Below are 20,643 nucleotides of genomic sequence, written 5' to 3' on the forward strand. Positions count from 1 at the left end.
TGAGACAGGCCAGCATCCTGTCTGTCTTTGGGGGTTTTTTTTGTTTTGTTTTGTCTTTTGATTTTGGTCATTACATTAATGGGGAAATTGAGTAAAAACCTTTTGTTTAAGAGTTAAAGTGGGTCCTTTGTTTCATATTGAGGATGGCATGTAAGGTTAGTAAGGACTTAGAACTAAGGAGGGACTGGAGTGGCTGTTTAGGTGGCTGAAGACATGGAGATACAAAGCCAGCAATTTTTGACTAAGGAGGGATTAGACTGGTTCATCAAGGAATGAATTAACTGCAGGGTCCTATGAAGATAATTAGGAACTTCCAGAAATGATGAGGGTACAGCCATGAGGTGCAGTGAAATGGAAAGGAGGGCCAGTCAGATAAAGGAGCACAGAGAGAAGGAGGGGAAACTAGTTAGGGTGAGAGTGAACATGAGCGTAAGAAATGATTCTATCTCTGTGGCAACAGACAATTCAATTGAAGCCATAACAGGATCATAAGTAAAATCAACAGGAAAGCATATAATAAGAACAGAGGGTGTTCAAGGTCCTCTTTATCAATCATTAAACAGGAGGAGGGTGAGAAGGAAGGAAAACAACTCGATCTTCTCTGAGGAAAAGTCAGAGTTCCCTGAAAAGGGAAATCTTCTATGCACTTAAGGTAGGATTCGAGGATAGAGGTTTAAGGGTGAAACCAAGTAAGATCAAAGCAGACTGAACAAAGGAAGTGGGTGAAGGAGCAGAATATGTAGGGGCAGGCATTTAAATGTCTTCTGCCATTTCAGTCACCCTGAGGGAAGTAGGGGAGATAACTTGCAATTTCCACAAGGAGTAAGGTGAGTTATCAATACACATGTTCACAGAACATAGCCTCACTTGAGAGCAATGTACAGACTGGACAGAGGAGGGATCTTGTAGACAGACAGCCTTTGAAGTGCTGTAGATAACCAGGAAGGGTCCTGTCCACTTGGGCTGAAGGGACTAGGGGTTTAGATCTTTAACTAGGACCAATTTGTTAGCCAGGCTATCTTCATAAGGCTGGTGTAAGGAGAAGGCAAGAGAAGGTTAGCATCATGTTGTATCTCTTTTCAGGCTTGTTGCAGAACTGGGAGATAGTCTCTAATGGGGCTGGCCTCTGGGCTGAGGTTTGGTTTGAGCAGAAAGGTGCAGTCCTATAAAAGCTCGAAGGGGCTGTATCCTGTGGGTTCCTGGGGTGACTTGGATGACAAGGAGAGCAAATGGGAGCAGGAAATCCCAGTCTTTATGTAGCTAGAGTGTGATTTTATTGAGGTGGGCCTTGAGGAGGCCATGAGTCCTTTCTACCTTTCCGGATGATTGAGGCCAGTAAGGGGAATAGAGGTTCCCTTGGACACTAAGTGACATGGACACCTCCTAAGTAATTCGACTAACTAAAGCTGGGCCATTGTCTGATTGAATGGAGGTGGGAAGGCCAACCTGGGGGATAATTTCAGCTAGAAAGGAGTTAATAACAGCCAAGGCCCTTTCTGAGCTGGTGTGAAAGACCTCCACCCAGCCAGTGAAGGTATTGACCCAGACTAGGAGGTATCTCAGCTTCCATACTTGAAGCATGTGGGTGAATCAGTTTGCCAGTCCCGAGTTGGGGAAAAGCCCCATGTGTGATGAGCAGGAAAATGAGAGGGCCTCAAGAAGCCCTGAGGTGTTGTTGAGCAGCAAACGGAGCATTAAGAGGTGATAGTTTTGAGAATTTTCCAGGAGGGAAAGTAGATAAGAGGCTCAATCAGTGAGGTTATGGGTCTGTATCCTCTCTGAAAATTGTCATGAAAGGGTGAAAGAATGGTGTGAACCTGTTAAGCAGGAAGGAAGAACCTCCCCTGACTCAGAAACCATTCATCTTTGGTGAAAAGATCTTGATATTGTTGGCATTTGGAAGGGGAATAGGTGGCATGAAGCTGGAAAGGGAAAAATATTGATCTTGGGGTTATGGAGAGGGAGCTTGGCAGCTTCTTTTGCTATTTTGTCTGTGAAGGTATTTCCAGCAGCTATGGGATCTGAAAGTCTCTGGTATCCCTTGCAGTGAGGTACGGCTATCCTGGTTGACAAGAGAGTGGCCTGGAGAAGGGCTTTTAATGAGTGGAGCATTAATGATGGAAGACTCTCAGGAGGAAATCCCCTTTCTGCCCAGATGGCAGCATGATTTTGTAATATATGGAATGTATACTTGGAATCTGTATAGATATTAACTTGTAAGCCTTTAGCTAGTGCTGGAGCATGAGGCAGAGCAATCAGTTCAGCCTGTTGAGAGGTAGTAGATGGGGGAAGAGCTTTAGCTTCTATGATAGAATTATGGGAGATGATAGCATATCCCACCATGGCAGGGGAGCTGGGTGTGGGGCTCTATAAACTCCTATTGATGAACCAGATGTGGTTAGGGTCAGGAAGGAGGAAGGTGGAAATGTCAAAGAAAGGGGAGGTTGCTAGAGGTATTTGATACATGCAGTTGTGAGGTTCAGGCTTTTTAGGAAGAGGTGGCAAGTTGATAAGGTAAGAAGCTAGGTTGAAATCAGGTTCTAAGGCAATGGTAACCATGGGAGTTTCCATGAAAAGCACATAGAACTGAATAAGGCAAGGGATGAAGAGAAAGTGTGAGAGTTGGGATGAAGATGGGTCCCAGACGGTTGTGGGAAGAGTAAAAGGTGAATGGAGCATGTCTAGTAATTTTAATTGTTTCTAAGAATAACAGGGCTGCTGGGGCAGCTGCCTGCAGGCATAATGGCCAATCCATAATGGCGAGGTCAAGCTGTTTGGACAAGAATGCTATTGGACGTTAGCTGGGACCCTGGGCCAGAACCCCTGCTGCACATCCCCTGCATTCTACTGTGCAGACGCTAAAAGGTTGGGTGAGGACTGGAAGGGCCAGGGAAGAGGCTACCTGTAGGGCCTCTTTTAAGGATTGGAAGGATGAGTGAGGGAGCTTTTGTGAGCTAAAGGCTCAGTGGGGTCTCCTTTTATTAGTTTGTACAGAGGTTTAGTGAGGAGAGCAAAGGTGAGAACTTGGAGTTGGAAGTATCCTATTATGTTGAGAAAGGAAAGGAGCTGTTGTTTTGTGGTGGTAGTTGGGATCTGGAGATCAAGTGGATGTGGCCTGGGAGGTAGGGCTTGGGTATGTCTGTGGAGAATGATGCCCAGATAGATGATAGATGCAGAAAAAATTTGGACCTTAGAGGGAGAGACATGATACTCCTTGGAGTCTAGATGTTGCAATAATAACAGGGTGTTTTTATGTGATGTTTCATAGGAGGGGCTGCAGAGAAGGAGGTCATCTACATAGTGTATGAGAGAAAGAGGGATGAAAGGAGAGCAAATCAGGGGTGAAGTCCTGACCAAAGTACTGAGGGCTATCCCAGAAACCCAGTGGAAAGATTGTCCAGGTTACCTGTTGGGACTGACGAGTGTCAGGGTCTGTCCAGGTGAAGGCAAAGAGAGGCTTTGAGAAGGGTGAAGGGAGATAGTGAAAAAAGCATCTTTTAGATCAGACAGAGTAATGAGTGGTAGATGGAAGAGTGGAGGATAAGAGTGTATAGGGGTTAGGCACTATGGGATGTATGTGAAGGACAATCTGATTGATGTCACAGACATCTTTTAACCTGCCTGTAAGAACCATCTGCCTTTCATCCTGGAAGAATGGAGGTGTTGTAAAGGAGTTGATTGGGATTAGACTATGCTGCAATAGGTGAGAAATAATAGCCCTGTAAAGCTGGGTCAGGGATGGGATACTGTCACTGGGCTGGGTAGGGGTGGTTTGGCTTGAGAGGGATGGTGAGCAGTTGTTGGGATGATGCTAAGGATGAGTTGGAAGTATCACAGACCCTGGGGTTGAAGTGCGGGGAGGCAATAGGAGCCTCAGGGAGGAGGTGGAGAAGGAGACAGTGGGACAGATATAAGTGTTGGCTGTTCCCCAGGGATGGTCAAAGTGACTGGCAGTTAGCTAAGATATCTTGCCCTCAGACAGGAATGAAACAGGTGGGGAATGACTTAAAATGAGTGTGGGAAAATATGTTGGCCCAACTGACCTCAAATTGGGGAAGTTTTTAAAGATCTGGAGACTCTGCCATCAATACCCACAACAGTAGTTGGGCCCAGAAAGACCAGTTCTTGGAAAGAAGGAAGGATGGAATGGCTGGTTCCCATATTGACCAGGAATGGCATATGCCTCTACCATAAGTTACCCAGAGTTTGGTGTCCAAGATGGTCCAGGGGGCTTCTGCGGCCTCCAGATGGCATCAGTCCTTAGTGGTCAGTGAAGAGAGTCTGGGAAGGAGACAATTGGGGGCCCCTGGGGTTATGATCCAGAGGCGGATGCCAGTGATAGGTAGTCTGACTTCCAGTGGGGAGATCCATAGGAAAGACCTGGGTTGAAAGGAATCCCAGGTTATGGGGACTCCTTGGATCAGTGACTGTCCTTGTGGCATTTGAAGCATGGCCCCAGAGGTGTGCCTTGAGTCAGGGGCACCTTTGATCCCTTTGTAGTCAACTTGGTGGTTGACTTTGGGGAGTTTCTTATGTCAGAGACAGCATGTACAGTTCAGAAGTGCACTGCTTTCAACACTTTTGTCCCTGTTATTAAAAACTTCAAAGGCCAAATTTATTAGCTCCTGCTGTGCAGTTTGAGGGCCACTTTCCAGTTTCTCTACATTTTTATGAATATCTGGGGCAGACTGAGTAATGAAGTGCATCTTAAGGATGAGTTGCCCCTCTGGTGTTTCTGGGTCTAATGCTGTATATTGCTTAAGGGCAGCAGCCAGTTAAGCCATAAATTGGGCTGGATTTTCATCTGTGGTCTGAGTGGTCTCTTTGAGCTTGTCAAAATTAACTGCCTTATGGGCTGCATTGTGAAGTCCCTCTACTAGGTAGTAAATCATGTGATCTTGTTCAGCTATGTTCCCAGATCCTGCCTGATATTTACAGTTTGGGTCCTGCCAGGGGACAGCTGCAGTGTCCACCAGAAGGGGGCCTGAGCAGGGTGGTATTCATCCCCATAAGATTGGGCCAGGGAGAGTACTTGTTGTTGCTCATCTGGGGAGAGAATGGAGGTAAGGATAATATTTAAATCAGCCCAGGTGCAGTTATATGACTGATTTAGGGCTTGGAACTCTTGGATGTATTGGGTAGGATCTAAAGAGAAAGAGCTCACACACTGGTTAATTTGGGAAAGGTCTGTGAAAAAGGAACATGAACTCTGACTATTCCTTCTGCCTGGACACCTTCTGGAGTGGGAACTGGGGAGTGAGAGGTAAGAGTTTGGAGTCAAGGAGAGGGGTGAGGGGCAAGGGGCCCCTCACCATAATCTGGATCAGGTAGGGGGCAGAGTGGGGCTGGGTATAGCATATAAAGGAGGGCTAGAGTCAGACGGTACTGTTGCATAAACAGGAGGCCAGGCATGGGGCTGGCTGGGGAGAGTGGCAGAAGGCTCAGGGGAAGGGAGGGAAGCAGCTGTGGCACCTGAGGCAGGAAGCCCTGGAGGAGGGCGAAGAGTGGCTGTCCCAGTTGGTCATGGCAGATGGAGCCTTTGGGGGAGGGGAGGGAGTGGCAGCTGCTGAAGGAGGGGTGTGGAGTTACCAGGGAAGAGGGAGGTCAGTTGGATCTCTTGTCAGGGAAGAACCTGCATTGGAGGGGACGAGAGGGGGTGTAGGTGAGAGGGAAAGAAGGATTTGTGAGGAATCATAGGAAAAGCATATGGAGTGTAAAGAACACCTGGACATAGGGTATCTCAGACCATTTGCCCAATTTTTGGCACTAATTATCTAAGTCCTCCAAGAAGGAAAGATCAAAGGTGCTGTTTTCTGGCCATTGAGAGCCATCTTCATGTTTATTTTGTGGCCAGGCATTATTACAAAAAATATTGGATGTTTGGGCTTTAGATCAGGGTAGAGACAGAGAGGTTTGAGGTTTTGTAGGAGACAGGCTAAGGGAGAGGAAGGGGGAATAGGGGGAGGGAGATTCCCCATAGAGAGCAGAGAGAGGTAATGAGAGCAGCAACAATGTCAACAGCAGATGTCCTTACCTGAGACATTGGGCTGTAAGGGGATGTGGGTGAGTGGCCAAGGCAGATTTCTCTGCAGTTGGCCAGCTACCAAGGGAGGACAATTTCTCCCTGGAAGTGATCTGTGACCAGCGCTGGATTTAAGGAACACAGAAAGCAGAATGAGTCTCTGTCTCTGTGGGTAAGGTTTTAAAGAAAGAAAGGTCCTGGTAGGTAAAGGGTTAGAACAAAGAACAGTTTTGGTGAGTGAAAGGAAGTGGAATGGCGGGGGGGCTGTGGGGCAGCTGCAGTGGTGGCAGGGAGGGTGGGAGCTAGGCAAGAGGATAAAGGGGAAGTGTTTCACCCAATCTGAGGCAACTGACAGGAACTGTCTCAGATGCAATATGAGACGTGGTCTGAGAAACACATGTCACCAAGGGTCCTCATCAAGGCAATGGCTGGAGATAGGGCTGGAAGCCTTCCAGGGAGGGTTGCCCTATCCCAGGTTTTGGCACCAGATGGACTGGAGATATGAAGAGCAAAGAAACCACCTGGGCTTGCTTAGGGTGAACAAACGAAGCTGTTTCGTTCTGCACTGGCAAGCAGGCAGACTAGCTCTGACCAGAACCAGCATAGAATGGGTGGAAGGGATAGATGTAAGTAGAGAAGTGGTTGTTAGGTAATTGCCAGGCATTGGCCAGAGGATTTGTTGTCTCGAGGAGTATGGGGGCAAAGATAGGTCTGTCTGTGCTCCTCAGACCAGGCAGCAGTACAGATGTTTCTTGGAACAGAGGGCTTGAACATGATGGCCTTTCCTGTCATCACCAAATTTGTCTGTAACAGCTTTTCCTGTAGGTGGCAAAGTTTCCTGCTGGGTGTGACCCTGGCCAAGCAGGGGGTAGGGGTGGTGGCTACGCTAGGTCATGTCCTTAGGCATGACAGTTCCCTCTTTGGTTGGCCACACCAAAATGTTTTCTCCTAGCTGGCAACACCAAAATGTTATTGGGTAGTTTCTTTAGAAATGGCTCATTAATTAAAAGTATTCCAGATCCTTCTTGCCTAGAATGAAAAATTGGACAAGCCAAGCCAAAGAAGTGCCAGAAGTTTATTTGAAAAGTGAGGGGTGAATGGGAGAAACAAGATCTGCAGACCAAACTTGGGCAGAACAAGAGAAAAAGAACACAAAAACAAAAATAAAAGTACACACTGCATCTGAGAAATGCAGCATAGGCTATTGTGAGAAGTCATGATAATGAGCTCCCCATGGTGTCTCATCTCTTTTATTTCATCCACATCTCATGGGAGCCTGTGAAAAGTCCCACATATGGGGTCCTGAGACTTATTTGGTGCTGTCTTTAGATCTTATAATTGACAGGTCCCACTCATTTCTCCAGCCAGCTTTGCCATGCTCTACTTCTTGTATCAAAACTGGGTAACTGTGTAGAATTTATTGTGCTACAAATATTTGCTTATTGTTTTTAGCCCAGAATTATGCTGAGTTTAGTTCTCAATTATGAGATCTCTCATTCAGGAGAATAATTTCCTAAAATTCAACCTATTTTTGTAGTTAATTTTTTTGTTTTGTTTTTGGTACCAGGGATTGAACTTGGGTCCTTGCACTTGCACAGCAGGCGGCAAAACCACTGAGCTACATCCATGGCCCTGTAGTTCATTTTTAATCAATCTGGAATTTATTTTTGACATTGGATAGATCAAAGATTTTGATAGTGAACAATGCCTCCACATACAATAGACCCTCAAGTTACGGCCAGCCTGACATACAAACAACTTGGGTTACAACTGGAACTTTACTTTTTAACTTATGAATAAAGTCATGAGTTAAAACTCAAATATTGACTGTGTTTCCCAATGGTCTCAGATACAGATTTAACCCTTAAAGAATTCTGGAAGGAACATCACACCATCATTTCCTGTATGGGGTTAACTGAGAAATTATGGGCCAATGTTTCTTTAAGAACACTGAAATCTACCTGTATAAAGGAGAGAAACTTTGAAGGCTGTGTAGGGGAGCCTGAGCCTTCAATTGACCAACTTGAGTTACAATGAGCCCTTGCAAATGAATTGAGTTCAGAAGTGAAGGGTCTACAGCATGTCCAAATCCTAATATTTGGAAAATGGGAATGGGAATATGACTCTCCAGATGTAATTAAATTGAGGTTTCTGAGATGGTGAGATTATCCTGGGTTATCAGAGTGAGCATTAAATGTCATCACAAATGTCCTGATGTGGGTAAGGCAGAGAGATATCTCATATAGAAGAGGAGGAGGCCATGGGAGGACAGAGCAGAGAGATGAAAATGTTGTGTCGCTATTCTGAAGCTGGAGGAAGGGGCCTGAAGCCAAGGAATGCAGAGAATACAGCCCCCAAAGCTAGAAAAGGCAAAAAAGGGCTTCTCCCCTAGTTTCTGGAGGGTGGGGTCATGTTCATTCCTTAGACTGTGGACCTTGCTTTTGAATTTTTGAACTACAGAACTGTTAAGAGAATCAATTTAAATTTTAAGCCAATAAGCTTACAGTTTGTTATAGCAACCACAGGAAACTAATCTAGAGATATAAATATTTTTTATCTCATAGTTTTTCCAGTACCATTTATTGGCTAATACATTACATTCTAACTGATTTGAGATCTTAACTTTATCAATATCTACATATAGCTGAGTCTGCTTTTATTCTATAAACCAATTTATTTACTCTTGGATCAATACCAAGCTTTTAAATTAAACTTTATAGTACATTTAAATGAATTTGTAGCATAAATCCTTCATCATTCTTCCTTTTTTTCCAAAACAATTTTTTGCTTTCAGCTATGTTTATTTTTCTAGGTAAACTGTAGAATCAGTTTGTCTAGTAAGGAATTTCAATGCAGATTAAAACTAAATTTGATGGAAAATTTAAAAAAATTTATTTTTGAAATGTGGTCGTGCTATTTTGCTCTGAATGCTCTCAAACTGATTGAAGGGATCTTTCTGTCTCATCCTCTGGTGTAGCTAACTAAGACTAGAGTATGAAAAATTTAAATTTTGAATGTGTAAGTACATAGATTTTGAATATTCTTCTTCAGAAACATTGAGTCCCTTTTCCTTACTACTCACTTTCCCTTTGGTAAATTTGTATAGTTTTTTTTTTTTGCTTTAGAGTGTATGTACTTTGCAAGATCGATTACTTAAAGATTATTTCTTGTAAGGCCCGGGGATTTAGCTCAGTGGCACCACATCTGACTCACAAGTGCAAGGTCCTGAGTTCACCCTGGTACCAAAAAAAAATTATTTGTTGCTATATAGAATAGATCATTTCAAAATTACATGTCTAAGTATATGTCTGTGTAGAAGTGCTATTAGATTTTGAAATTGGCTATTTGTTATGGCTTATGTCTCGATGTCTCTCAAAGCCTCATGCAGTCATAGGTGGATCTTTTCAGAGGTGGCTAGATCTAGAATGTGTAATGCTGGGATCAAGGGCGTGTGATTATTAAATTCATCTACTGATTGGTTTGGCATAGTTCTGAGTGTGGATAACTGAAAGGCCCACTCTGGGTGGGAGTGCAACCTGACCTAAGGGCTTGTAGCCTGGATAGACTATAAGGGACAGAAAGGGGGCTGCTGTTGTTGCTTGCTTCCTTGATACTTCACTAATTTGCCGCCTTTCTTTCTGACTTTTGCTTACCATGAACTGTTTCTCTTCCTTGATGCCTCTCTACCATGCCACACTGCCTTAGAGCCAGCCAACTATGAACTTAAACCTCTACAAACTGTGAGCTGAAATACACTTTTCCTCATTTAACTTTGGGTGTTGGGTATTTTGTCTCTGCAATGAGAAAAATAACTAAGACACCATTATACTGAATGCAGTTAAAGGTCTAATAGTTTTCTCTGAGATTTTCCAGTGAGATAATTATATCATATGTATAGGTATAAATAGTTATATCAATATTAATATATTTATCTTCTTTTCCACTATTTTTTACTTCTTTTTCTTATTTTTTGGCATTAGCTAGAATTTATAGAATAGTGTTAAATGGTAATGGTATCAATAGGCATATTTGTCTCTTTCTCTGACTTAGTTCGAATGTGGTGTGTGTTTTACTTTATTTATGGAAGTGTTTTCACAAAATTTATATATGTAACTTTTTACATATACATAATAATGGTAAGAAAACAATTGACTCTTTATATTCATGGGTTCTACATCTATAAATTCAATCATGAGTAGAAAAAATTGGAGAGCAAAACTGTATCCGTACTGAACTTGTTTATTTTTCTTATTGTTATTTCCTAAACAATATCTACATAGTCATATAGGGCACCAAGTTATCCAAATAACCAAAATAATCCAAACAAGGGAAATACTACACCTCCCAACCTGCTAGATATCCAAAACTCGAGTTTGTATTCTTTAAAATTGAAAAATGAATTCTAAGAACAATAGAGGTTAAGAGTAGGAAAAATTTATTGAGAGAAAGATACTGCCTATCTAAGAGAGACAGAGGGGGACCAGAAAGTGAGTTGTCCACCAACCCCACTTTTCAAAGGTATTTTATGGGGCAAAGCCACAAGGAGACATGGGTACAAAGTGGGACAAAACCATAGGATCCAATGGAAAATCATAAGGTGGTCATGAGGTGGGACAAAACCATGGTCAACTGTTGTAGTTAGGGTTTTGCAAGGAAAATAGGTTTAATACAGGACACATAATTTATAGGACTTTTTAATAATAGTCATCCAAAAAGTTAAATGCAGAGGAGTGCAAGAGATTAGCTGCCCACTAGAGACCCAAAGAATCCAGCCAAGGGCCTGAATCCCACAGCAATGTCCCACACAAGTCCAGCTGAAGACCTAGAGTCCAAGACATTGTCCTCCATGAATCCAGTGAGTGGCCTAGAGCCCATGGTAATGTCTCATGCTTGATCATATTGAGGATCTGCACCCAGAAGGTCCAAAGGCCAATGGTAGAAGCAAGAAAACCTGCGCCAGTGGGGTGAAGGATCTGTGCTACCAGGCTGAAGGATCTACATTAGAGCCAGGAAATGATGCTCATGGTGAAGATCAGAGCTCCCCTGATGAGAAATGAAAGAAAACAAGCCGAAACAGGAGCACCTGAGGCAAGGCTTTATTGGGGGAAAAGAGCTTCTGGGCTTCCTCAAACAATGGCGAGAGAGAGTGAACCCAGTTGGGGTGAGGTTTATAAGGGTTTGGGAGAACATCGTGTGTAAGCAGGTGATAGGTTGGTGGAACTGATTGGCAGATTTGAACTTAGAGGCAGGAAAACTTTCTGGCCCGAAGGAGGCAGGGTGGGGTAAGTTTTGTTTTCCTGTTGGGAGTTAGTTTTGATTCCCTGACATGACTCATTTTCCATGTGAGGGGCCATTTTGAGTAAATAGGACCGCTGGGGCCATTTTCTTGGCAGGGGAACTCTATCAATAACAGCAGCCATTCCCAGCAACAGTGAGGCCCCAAGCTCCTCCAATGAGAAAACAGTCAAGGTAGCATCAGGAAAACCAACTATAGCAAGCTTCTCCTAGAAAATCAACAGGCCCTGATCTTCCCCTCCAGTTCTCTTTTTATACTATTGGCCACAGTTCTCAGGTGAATATTCCACACCCAGACCGTGCTGACTCAGTTCAGCTGGATGTTCCAAGTTGACCATTAGCAAATCCACCACATCAACCAATAAGATTACAAATATAGTTACCCAGGTAATATTGATTAAATGGAGATCAAATGGGGAAACTAGTCACATAGCAAGTATACATAGATTTCCCAGAAGGAACGGGCTAGCTAGGGATGGTTTGGTCCCCACTTAAGGTGTTTGAGGTCTATTTAGAATATGAATCATTGCTATTCATCCCAAGGGAAAGTAGGTGGGTATAGTAGTTTCTCTTTTTTTTTATACCATTAACCTTCAGTGAATATGCTTCAATTGTTTCCTATGCTGAGGGCCCAACCTTGTCTAACTGCCTTATGATAATTTCTAATTAATTTAGCTATCTGCAGTACTGAGACTTTGTGGGAGACTGAGATTAGGGTGGCAAACTAATTAATTTGGTGGAGAAAATTTCAAGGCAGCCAAACATTCAGGCTGTGGGATGGCAAGTGTTGGAGGTCTGCTCACCACCTCTTCTTTGAGAATTAAAAGGAAACAGTACAGTTGGATGATTTTAAAAGGTTTGAGTTAAAAAAAAAAAAAGTTTGAGTTTGGGTGAAGGTAGGTCCTGCAAAGCTGGAGATGAGGAGATCTTGGCTGTTGAAAAGATTTGCAATAAAAGAAACCAAGTACTTTACAATAGGACAATGGGAAAAAGGCTTTGAGGGAATATGAGGAACCAGCAAGAGCCACCCCTTGGAGGCTCAGAATTACAAAGGTGAAATACTTTGTTTTGAGTGGAAGCTTCAGGGTACTCTGTTGAAGAGCTGCCTGGGGAAGGCTTCAGTTCACCATACTCAGCCATCCAAGCACTTGGAAGGCTATGCAACCTTGATGCAAAAGGGCCTGGCTACTGCTCCAGCTGGTGGCAAGACCATAGCATCATCCACATGATGCTGGTTTTATGTGCACATGTAATGCAAAAGTTGTGGGGTTAGGGAGGCTTCCACCCAGATTTCAGAAGAAGGCCTGGTAGGCCAGGCAGTGTGCTCCTGAGAGAGCAGTCTGTGAAGCTGTGAAAATAAAGCTAAAAGTGCAGTGGAGACCCCAGGATGTTGGAAAACCCAGGTGTGTGGAAGTTCTGAGGAAAGTCTCAGGAGTGAGCAAAGCTAGTCCAAGAGAGAAGCCACAAGGGCTGCAACCATAGGCAGTGCCATAGGTGTAGGACCACCCAAGCCTTTTGGAGTTCCTATTTTATCACAATTTGCCTAGGGTGCTGGACATGGAACTATGAGATTTAATGTTTGCCCTGATGGTCCTATTCCTTTCTATCCTCATATCTCTCTTTTTGGAATGGGCATGTTTACCCTGTGCCTTTGTATGTTAGCAGTGTTTGATTTTCTTTTGATTTTACAGGGTCTCACAGAAGTCTGTCTAAACTTTGGTCGAGCAAAGAATCTTTGTCACTATAAAATCAAATACTATGTAAGTGTTTATAATAATGTGGTAATTAGATGGATGATATGGAAAGAGTTGCACAGTACACTAAAAGGAAAAATTAAGGTATAGAAGAATGATATTATAGCTTTATCTGATATTAGGCAAAATATACACATATATAATTTGTTTTTTTTTTAACTGAGCACAGTGGTGTACACCTGTAGTACCAGCTACTAGGGAGGTTGAGGCAGGAGGATAAAAGTTGTAGGACAGCCTGGGTAATTTATGGATGCTCTGTTTCAAAATAAAACTTAAAAAGGGCCTGGGATGTAGCTCAGTGGAAATGACTGGGTTCAATCCCCAGTACCCCTCTCCCCTAGACATACAAGGTACTCAATAAACAAGCAACAATTTTTCTATACTTAGAGAAAAAAGTTAGAAAATATGCACACAAAACCTAACACTTATTATCATGAGAGTTTAGTGAAGAGAAACTGACATCTGAAAATTCAATAAAGATTTTGTTAGGTGTTGGGTAATATATCTTTTTTGAAAAATGAAGTTTATTGGACAATAATCCAGAGATAGTATACATGCTAGTAGGAAACAAAAATCTGGTTTTGACTTGGTAAGAGGTGTAGAGGAATAACACTTTGCTTCTTTTAGAAGGTTTTGTTGTTGTTGTTTATTTGTTTGTTTGTTTTTCCTGGTTGGAAGCAGTGGTTATTTTTTCTCAGAAAGCTTCATGGCTATAGAAAAAAGATTTTTGAATTCTAGACAGATAGGAATACTAGATCTAGCCTTTGGAGTTACTGTTTTTATCTTTCTGTAAGAATGCACAGTCTTAGAATTTTAAGGCATTAAGGAACCCCAAATATCTCCTTATTAGCTTCATTTTTTAAGAGATAAAAGAAAGTGCTGTTTCTCAAAGAAATATACCTCTTATGAATATACATAATATTAAGAGAAGAGAAAAATAATGTTACCTGATAACTTTTTTTTTGAGGACTATACATAATCTTTTTTTTTTTTTTTGGAGACAGGATCTCACTATGTAGTTCAGGCTGGCCTTGAACTCACTATGTAGCCCAGGCTGGCTTCCAACTTTAGGTGTTCCTTCTCTTTTAGCCTCCTGAGTCCTGGGATTCCAGGTGTGCGGCCACCACGCCCAATGGGGACTATACAGTCTTAAAACACCATTTAAGAACAATGCAAACAACAAAAATAAACTAATCCTCTCCAAACTTTCAAAAACTGTAGGCTCCTACATAAGTCTACAGATTCCTGAACAAGTCTATTATGAATAAAAATATTACCAATAAAAATCATGCACTTAATTAAAAATTGATAGAGTTGCATAAAGAAACTTTCATAAGATCAAAACTATTCAAGTTAAAAGTGGATAACTACCAGTATGTTCATGTGCAAAACATGTGGATTAATAATCACATAAATAATACTCAAATTCATTATGATTGTGAAAATAAAAATTAATTACAAGCTGGGTATGGTGGTGCATACCTGTAATCCCAGTATTCTGTGAGGCTGAGCCAGGAGGATTGATAGTTTTAGCCCAACCTGGACATTGTAGTGACTTAGTGAGATCCTGTCTCAAAATAAAACAGGGCTGGGGGATGTAGTACAGTGTGAAGGCCCTGGGTTTAATTCCCAATACCATACACCAACGAAACAAAACAAAACAAAACAAAAAGCAGTACAAATAGTGCCTATCAAATTGATGACAATAAAACATTTTCAGAAAATCAAGATGTAAGGATAGAGACCCATAGGCAGGGAGAGGTGAGGCACAGCCCCCCCACCAGGAGTTCAGATAGCTGGCAGAACAGGTTTAACCACCTGTGAAAAGTTGGCAGTCTGGGGTTGCACCTCCTCTTCACGCTGCACCCTGCAAAGCTTGGTTTGCCAAGGTCAAAAGGAAAAAAACCTTGGCCCTAAGATGTAAAAGGCCCCTGAAAAGACCCTTCCCTGATGTCCCTAATAACGAGCTAAGTTAATCATTAACCAATCAAGTAAGGGCACCCTCAGCCCAGAGGCAAGATAGGCCCCAACTACTAGAAAACCAGCATCTTGAGCCCCCCTCACGGTGGCTCCATTTCGGACACCCCTGCCTGTCTCTCTGAGAGAAGATAGCTGTTCTCTTGCATGCTTGAAAAGTACAATTTTGGTTCTATGCTTTCAGTCTCTATCTGATTCTTCCACAACCTTCTGAGTCGTCTGGAGAGTCAGGCCCGGGACTACAGGGACTCTCCACCTGTCTGTGCCCGGGACAATTTGATGAGAATGTTAGGAAAGATGATCTTTTATACCTTGCTGTAGGGGTGTGAACTGCTAAAATTATGTTGGAAAACATTTTAGGATATCCTGTGAATGTGTTCGTGCTTCAAAACCAAGAAAAGTGCCTTCAGGTATATGCCTGAAATTCTCTAGGATATGTACACATAAATATCCTTGTTTTGCAGATAAAGTAACAAAAACCCAGCTTCTTATACTATTAAATGAATTAATAATATATGCAAACTATCTGCGTATAGTCAATTAGCTGTCGGTCAAATCCTACCTATCTATGAACCCCATCAGTATTGATGAAGAACTTAGTTTAAGTGCTCTCTGGAGAGGCATTTTCATAGCTTTGAGCAGACTACAAAATCTGGAGGGCGGTCCCCTCGTCCCACTTTGCACGGGGGTGCATGTATGTGCATAGGACTGCGTGGCTTTGGAAGGGCTCGGGCTCTCACTGAGATCCAAGTCAGCCCGGGCCCAGGTTCCGGTTTCCAGGCGCTCTCAGCGCCTTGTCAGTTTCAGCACCAGCGTTGGAACTCCGGGTTCCGGGTTTTGACGCCCTCTTGGACTGGAGGTGTCAGGGGCTGGGAGGGACGGCGCCCAGAAACCCCGAGCCAGCGGGGCTGCACCGGGATCCCCGAAAAGTGCACGCGGACCCCTTAGGAAGTGTACCAGGATCTCTCGTGGTGCACCCGGATCCCGGAGGTTCACCCGGATCCCGGGAATTGCACCCGGACACCCGGAGGTGCACGCGGACCTATGGGAGGTGCACCTTGACTCCCGGAGATTCACTTGGACCACACGCTCCGGGGTTCCTCGGCCCGGCCGATGGCACTCCCGGAGCGAGGTGTTAGTGTTTCCGGCCAGGGGGCACCAGCTCCCGGACGCGCGATGTGGCCCGGGGTCGCTGGGGGGACCTGGCTTCGAGCCAAACGCGCTTGCTGGCCTGGCTCCTCCCGCGGGGTTCCCGGGCCGCCGCCGCTCCGAGCGCGCCCTCCGCTGCCGAGAGCCTGGACAGGCACGGCGTGGAGCAGAGGGGACCAGCGTACAGGAGCGGAACCCGAAGGGGCCAGGAAAGTTGATCTGATGTGTTAAACCGCCTTCCAGGAGAAATGTGAAAGCCTTCGTGGTCTCTCGTTTGTGAGATAGGAAACAGCGCTAGATCGCTGCAAAGGGGAAGGGGGCGTGAAAAGAATTGAGATGTGCCGTGTGTCTGTGCCAGCTCCTCTCGAGGAATGTAACCATTATGTACTGCAAGTATGAACTTAAAAAAAGAAAAGAAAGCCAGGCACTGGTTAACAGCAGAAGTCACGCAAAGCCCTGCAGGCTCCGGAAGCTCCTTCACCACTGGCTCCCGGTCCCCGCCTTGGCCGCCTTCAAATCCCGGAGGAGGGAACCAGAGCAGACCCGGAGTGGCCAGCGGCAGGCTCCGGCCAGCCCGCACTGGGCATGCGCAGGACTAGAGCGCCAGGTCGGCGGGTTGCCGTGATGAGCCCGGAAGCGGCAGCGCGCGCCCCTCCGCGCGAGAACTAGTTTCGTTCCGCTTCCTTGGGACTGAGTCCTGGGAGAAAGCTCTGCAGGAGTCCCGAGTCTCGCCCGCGCTGGGACCATGTCCAGCAACAGCTTCGTTTACAATGAGCAGTCCGGAGGAGGGGAGGCGGCGGAGCTGGGGCAAGAGGCGACCGCGACCATTTCCCCCGCGGGCGCCTTCGGCCTCTTCAGCAGCGATTTAAAGAAGTGAGGAGAAAGGTTGGGGTCGGGCGGGTTGAGGCCCCGGGCTGGGCCGTTTCCCCTGGGTGGGCGCGGCGGGGTAACTTGGGGTGCTGGGGGTGGTTGGGCGGTGGGTGCGTGTGTGTGTGCGTCTCCGGTTTTCAAAGTTGAGTGAAAAAAGAGCCACTGATCGAGCCTAGGTTCAACCTAAGCTGATTGAGTTTGTCTGGGCAGGGACACAAGTCTGAATTTTGAGCATACACGGTTATTTAATGTCCTTAGAACCGAACATTGAGAAATTCACTTATTTAGAATGAAGAGTGTTTTGAGGTTGTGAGTGTGAATGTTGCTTATAGTAAACTATTCTGACGCTGGAATGCAGAGGCAAAGAAAAGAGGTGGCTGTTTTTGAATGGATAAACTGGTTAATATACTATCACTAGTGTTTCTAGTACTGTATCCTTAGACTACAGATGAAGAAATAAACCAATCCAGAACAACCTGGGTAAGAGAGTATTTAAAAACAGTGTTACAATGAAAAAAGTGTTTTTACAAACAATGTGAATTCTAAAAACCGATACTAAACTATATACACTTAGTTTTGTAAAAAACAACAGGTCCTCTTAAGTACCTCCTAGAAGTGGAAAAAATCCCCCAACTTACTTAATTTTTAAATTTTGGATGGAGTAGTTTAATCTTACAGGATATCAATATGTTTATGTCTTATTGTAGTCACTTTCACATTTTTCTTAGTGTTTTGTCTCTCAGTACTAAACAATATGGTCACATAATAACCTGCCACTTCTTAGTTTCACACTGATTTTGATTTAAGGTAAAGTAGTTGTGCTCATATCTTTGTAGGTGTCAGAAGGGTATAATTGAAATTTAAACTTGTAACAAGATTGGATAGTCTAGAAAGTGCTAGTATTTGAACATTGAGATTAAATTTAGTACTTTTATTAGAGAATGCATCCAGCTCACTAAAAGTTTAAAACTTTGAATAGTAACTCTAGACCGTGTATGACCTTGAAGCTTGGTTGGAGGTGGAAATGGAAACATTTGCTTGTGAACTTGAGTGTAACAGTATTCAGGAACAAGGATACACCTGTTGTGCAAGTGGCCACTTAATCTCTCTTGAGCCTAAATGCTCTTATAAAACTGCTATGATTTTTTTCATTTTTAATAGATTAATTTGATATAGTTTTAAGTTTATAACAAATTTGCACCAGTAGTGCAATAGTAGAACTACCCTTTATGGATATTCACCAATTGAGAAAAATTCACTACTCTGCTTTCTCTTTCTCCCCGTTTCTTCCCCCTTTTCTATCTTCAATGTTTATGCAGACACATACACGTTTTTTTTATTACTGTCATCTGAACCATTGGAGAATAGGTTGTCTATATTTTGTTCCTTTACACTTGAAGCCTTTGTGTATTTTTTTAAAGAATAAAAGAAGACCCTTTTAAATTTTAATTTCTTTTAAAATTTTCTTTATTTGATGGTACTGGGGATTGAACCTAGGGCCATTGTTCTCACTGAGCCACATCCCAAACCTTTTTTGTTTAGGCTTTTAGACAGGGTCTCACTAAGTTGCTAAGTTGCCCAGGCTGGGCTGGAACTTCCTTTTTTTTTGCTTCAGCCTCCCAGAGTACTGAATTACAAGCATGTACCACTACACCAGGGTCAAGAAAAGGCTTTTAATCAAGATACTGATATATTCAGGACATGTAAAGTCTCTACAATCGTTGTATATAATCCAATTTGTTATTTGTTCCAATAAAGTTTATTTTTTTTTTAGCACTTTCCAGTCTAAGGTCATATGGTATTTAATTTAGTTGTCATGGCTCTTTAGTCTCCCTTAATCTGGAATAGTTCCTTAGCCTTTGCTTTTCATGATTTTGACATGTTTAAGGAACATTAGCTGGTTATTTTAAAACATGTTGACCGATGTGATATGCTGATGTTTCCTCATGCTTAGAATTAGATTATATGTCCCTTACTAGAATGCACAGGTTACACTTCTTAAAAACATCCTTCTCAATCTATTATAGCTGCAAATATGGGATGCCCATCTTCATGTGACCAGTTTTCCCAGTCAAGGGCTTATCCATTGTCTCTACCTTTCTCTTTTTTCCATTTCCCTGCACAAGTATCTTGCTCTTCATTAAGTTCCTTACTCCTGTTTTAGCAACTATTGAAACGTCTCCTAAACCAGTCATTGCCACAGTGATTGCAAAGTGGTTGCAAAGGACAATGTTGGGACTTCCCAGTTCCCTTCCCATGCTCTTTGGCTTCCCGTCCCAAGCTATATGCTCCCTAATCCTTCACTATCCATCCCAGGCATGCTCAGTCACTTCTAATCATAGCATTCCTGATTTATTTGTTTGTTTATTTATTTATGCTATGTAGCCCAGGCTGGCCTTGAACTCACAGTGATCCTCCTGCCTCAACCTCCAAAGTGCTGGGATTACAGGGCTGCGCCCCCCCCCCCCCCCCCCCCGTATTTCTTTTTAGAATGTTCTGAACTTGCATTACTTTTAGTTATTTTTATTGCCTGAGTTATTTTCCTTCTTAAAAAAAAATCTCAACCCATTTGGAGGTGCATATATAATGAAAAATAATTTTTTTTTGTATTAAATTCTTTTATTGGTACATTGTAGGTATACAACACAATTACATTTCTCATTGGGAATTGGACCTTTACATAATGCATCTTGGTTCTTACTTTTTCCCCATTCCTAGCCCTCCCTTCACGCCCTTCACCCTTCCCTATTTACAAAGACTTTATTTCCATTTTTCCCATTTCTCATCATTTTTCCTTTCCCTTCTTTCCTTTCCCCTGCCCCTCCCACTACCCCTACCCCTTTGGACCTTTTCTTCCTGTTTTACATTATCAATTATCCATTCTAATCATTGGTACATTTTAGGTATACAATATAATAACATTTGTCATTGGAAATTTGCACCTTTACATAGTCTCTCTTGGTTCTTATTTTTCACCCTTGCCCAGCCCTCCCTTCAACCCCTCCAGTCCTCCCTATTTACAAAGATTTTGTTCCTATTTTTCCATTTTCTCATATTAATCCCATTCCCTTCTATCCTTTCCCTAGCCCTCCCATTTCCTTCTCCTTTGCCCCTTTTCTTCCTATTTCACATTACCTATTATACATTTAGTCCTTATTTAAACTTTCAGTTTGTCACACCAGAGAAACTATTCTGTATTTACACATGTGTGTCCTATTTATTTCACTTAAGAGTATCTCCTCAATGTGCATCCACTTAGCTATAAATGTCTCTAATTTCTCATTTTTTATGGCTGAGTAGTACTCCATTTTTTTAAAAAACCACATTTTCTTTATCCAGTCCCCAGTTGATGGGCATTTGGGCTGTTTCCAAGTTTTAGCTATTACAAACTGTGCTGCTATGAACATGGGCGAACATATATCACTGTGGTATGATTCTTTTAATTCTTTGGGGAAGATCCCCAGCAGTGGAATAGCGGGATCAAATGGGACTTCCAGTCCTAGTTCTTTGAGGTATCTCCATACTGATTTCCACAGTGCTTGCACCAGTCTACACTCCCATCAGCAGTGGAGCAGG

At 43.2% G+C, this 20,643-nt stretch overlaps 1 protein-coding gene across 3 annotated transcripts in view; it reads left to right on the plus strand.

Moving 5' to 3' along the window:
* The first annotated feature begins 16,174 nt into the window (after nucleotides 1–16,174).
* The window catches only part of Ap3b1 (adaptor related protein complex 3 subunit beta 1), a 288,476-nt gene continuing 284,007 nt past the window's right edge, over nucleotides 16,175–20,643 (plus strand). For 2 of the 3 annotated variants that reach the window (XR_015447378.1, XM_087201161.1), the window contains exon 1: nucleotides 16,175–17,070. Coding sequence is in view for 1 of the 3 variants with exons in the window: in XM_087201161.1 (XP_087057287.1) it covers nucleotides 16,943–17,070 (128 nt within the window). In the remaining 2 variants the exon portion in view is untranslated. The remainder of the gene's footprint in view (nucleotides 17,071–20,643) is intronic. The other variant, XM_087201162.1, reaches the window with a different exon arrangement.

The sequence above is a fragment of the Heterocephalus glaber genome, unplaced genomic scaffold, assembly GCF_053883595.1.
Source record: "Heterocephalus glaber isolate CG9 unplaced genomic scaffold, H.glaber_assembly_v1.0 deba00001757, whole genome shotgun sequence".
NCBI lineage: Eukaryota > Metazoa > Chordata > Mammalia > Rodentia > Bathyergidae > Heterocephalus > Heterocephalus glaber.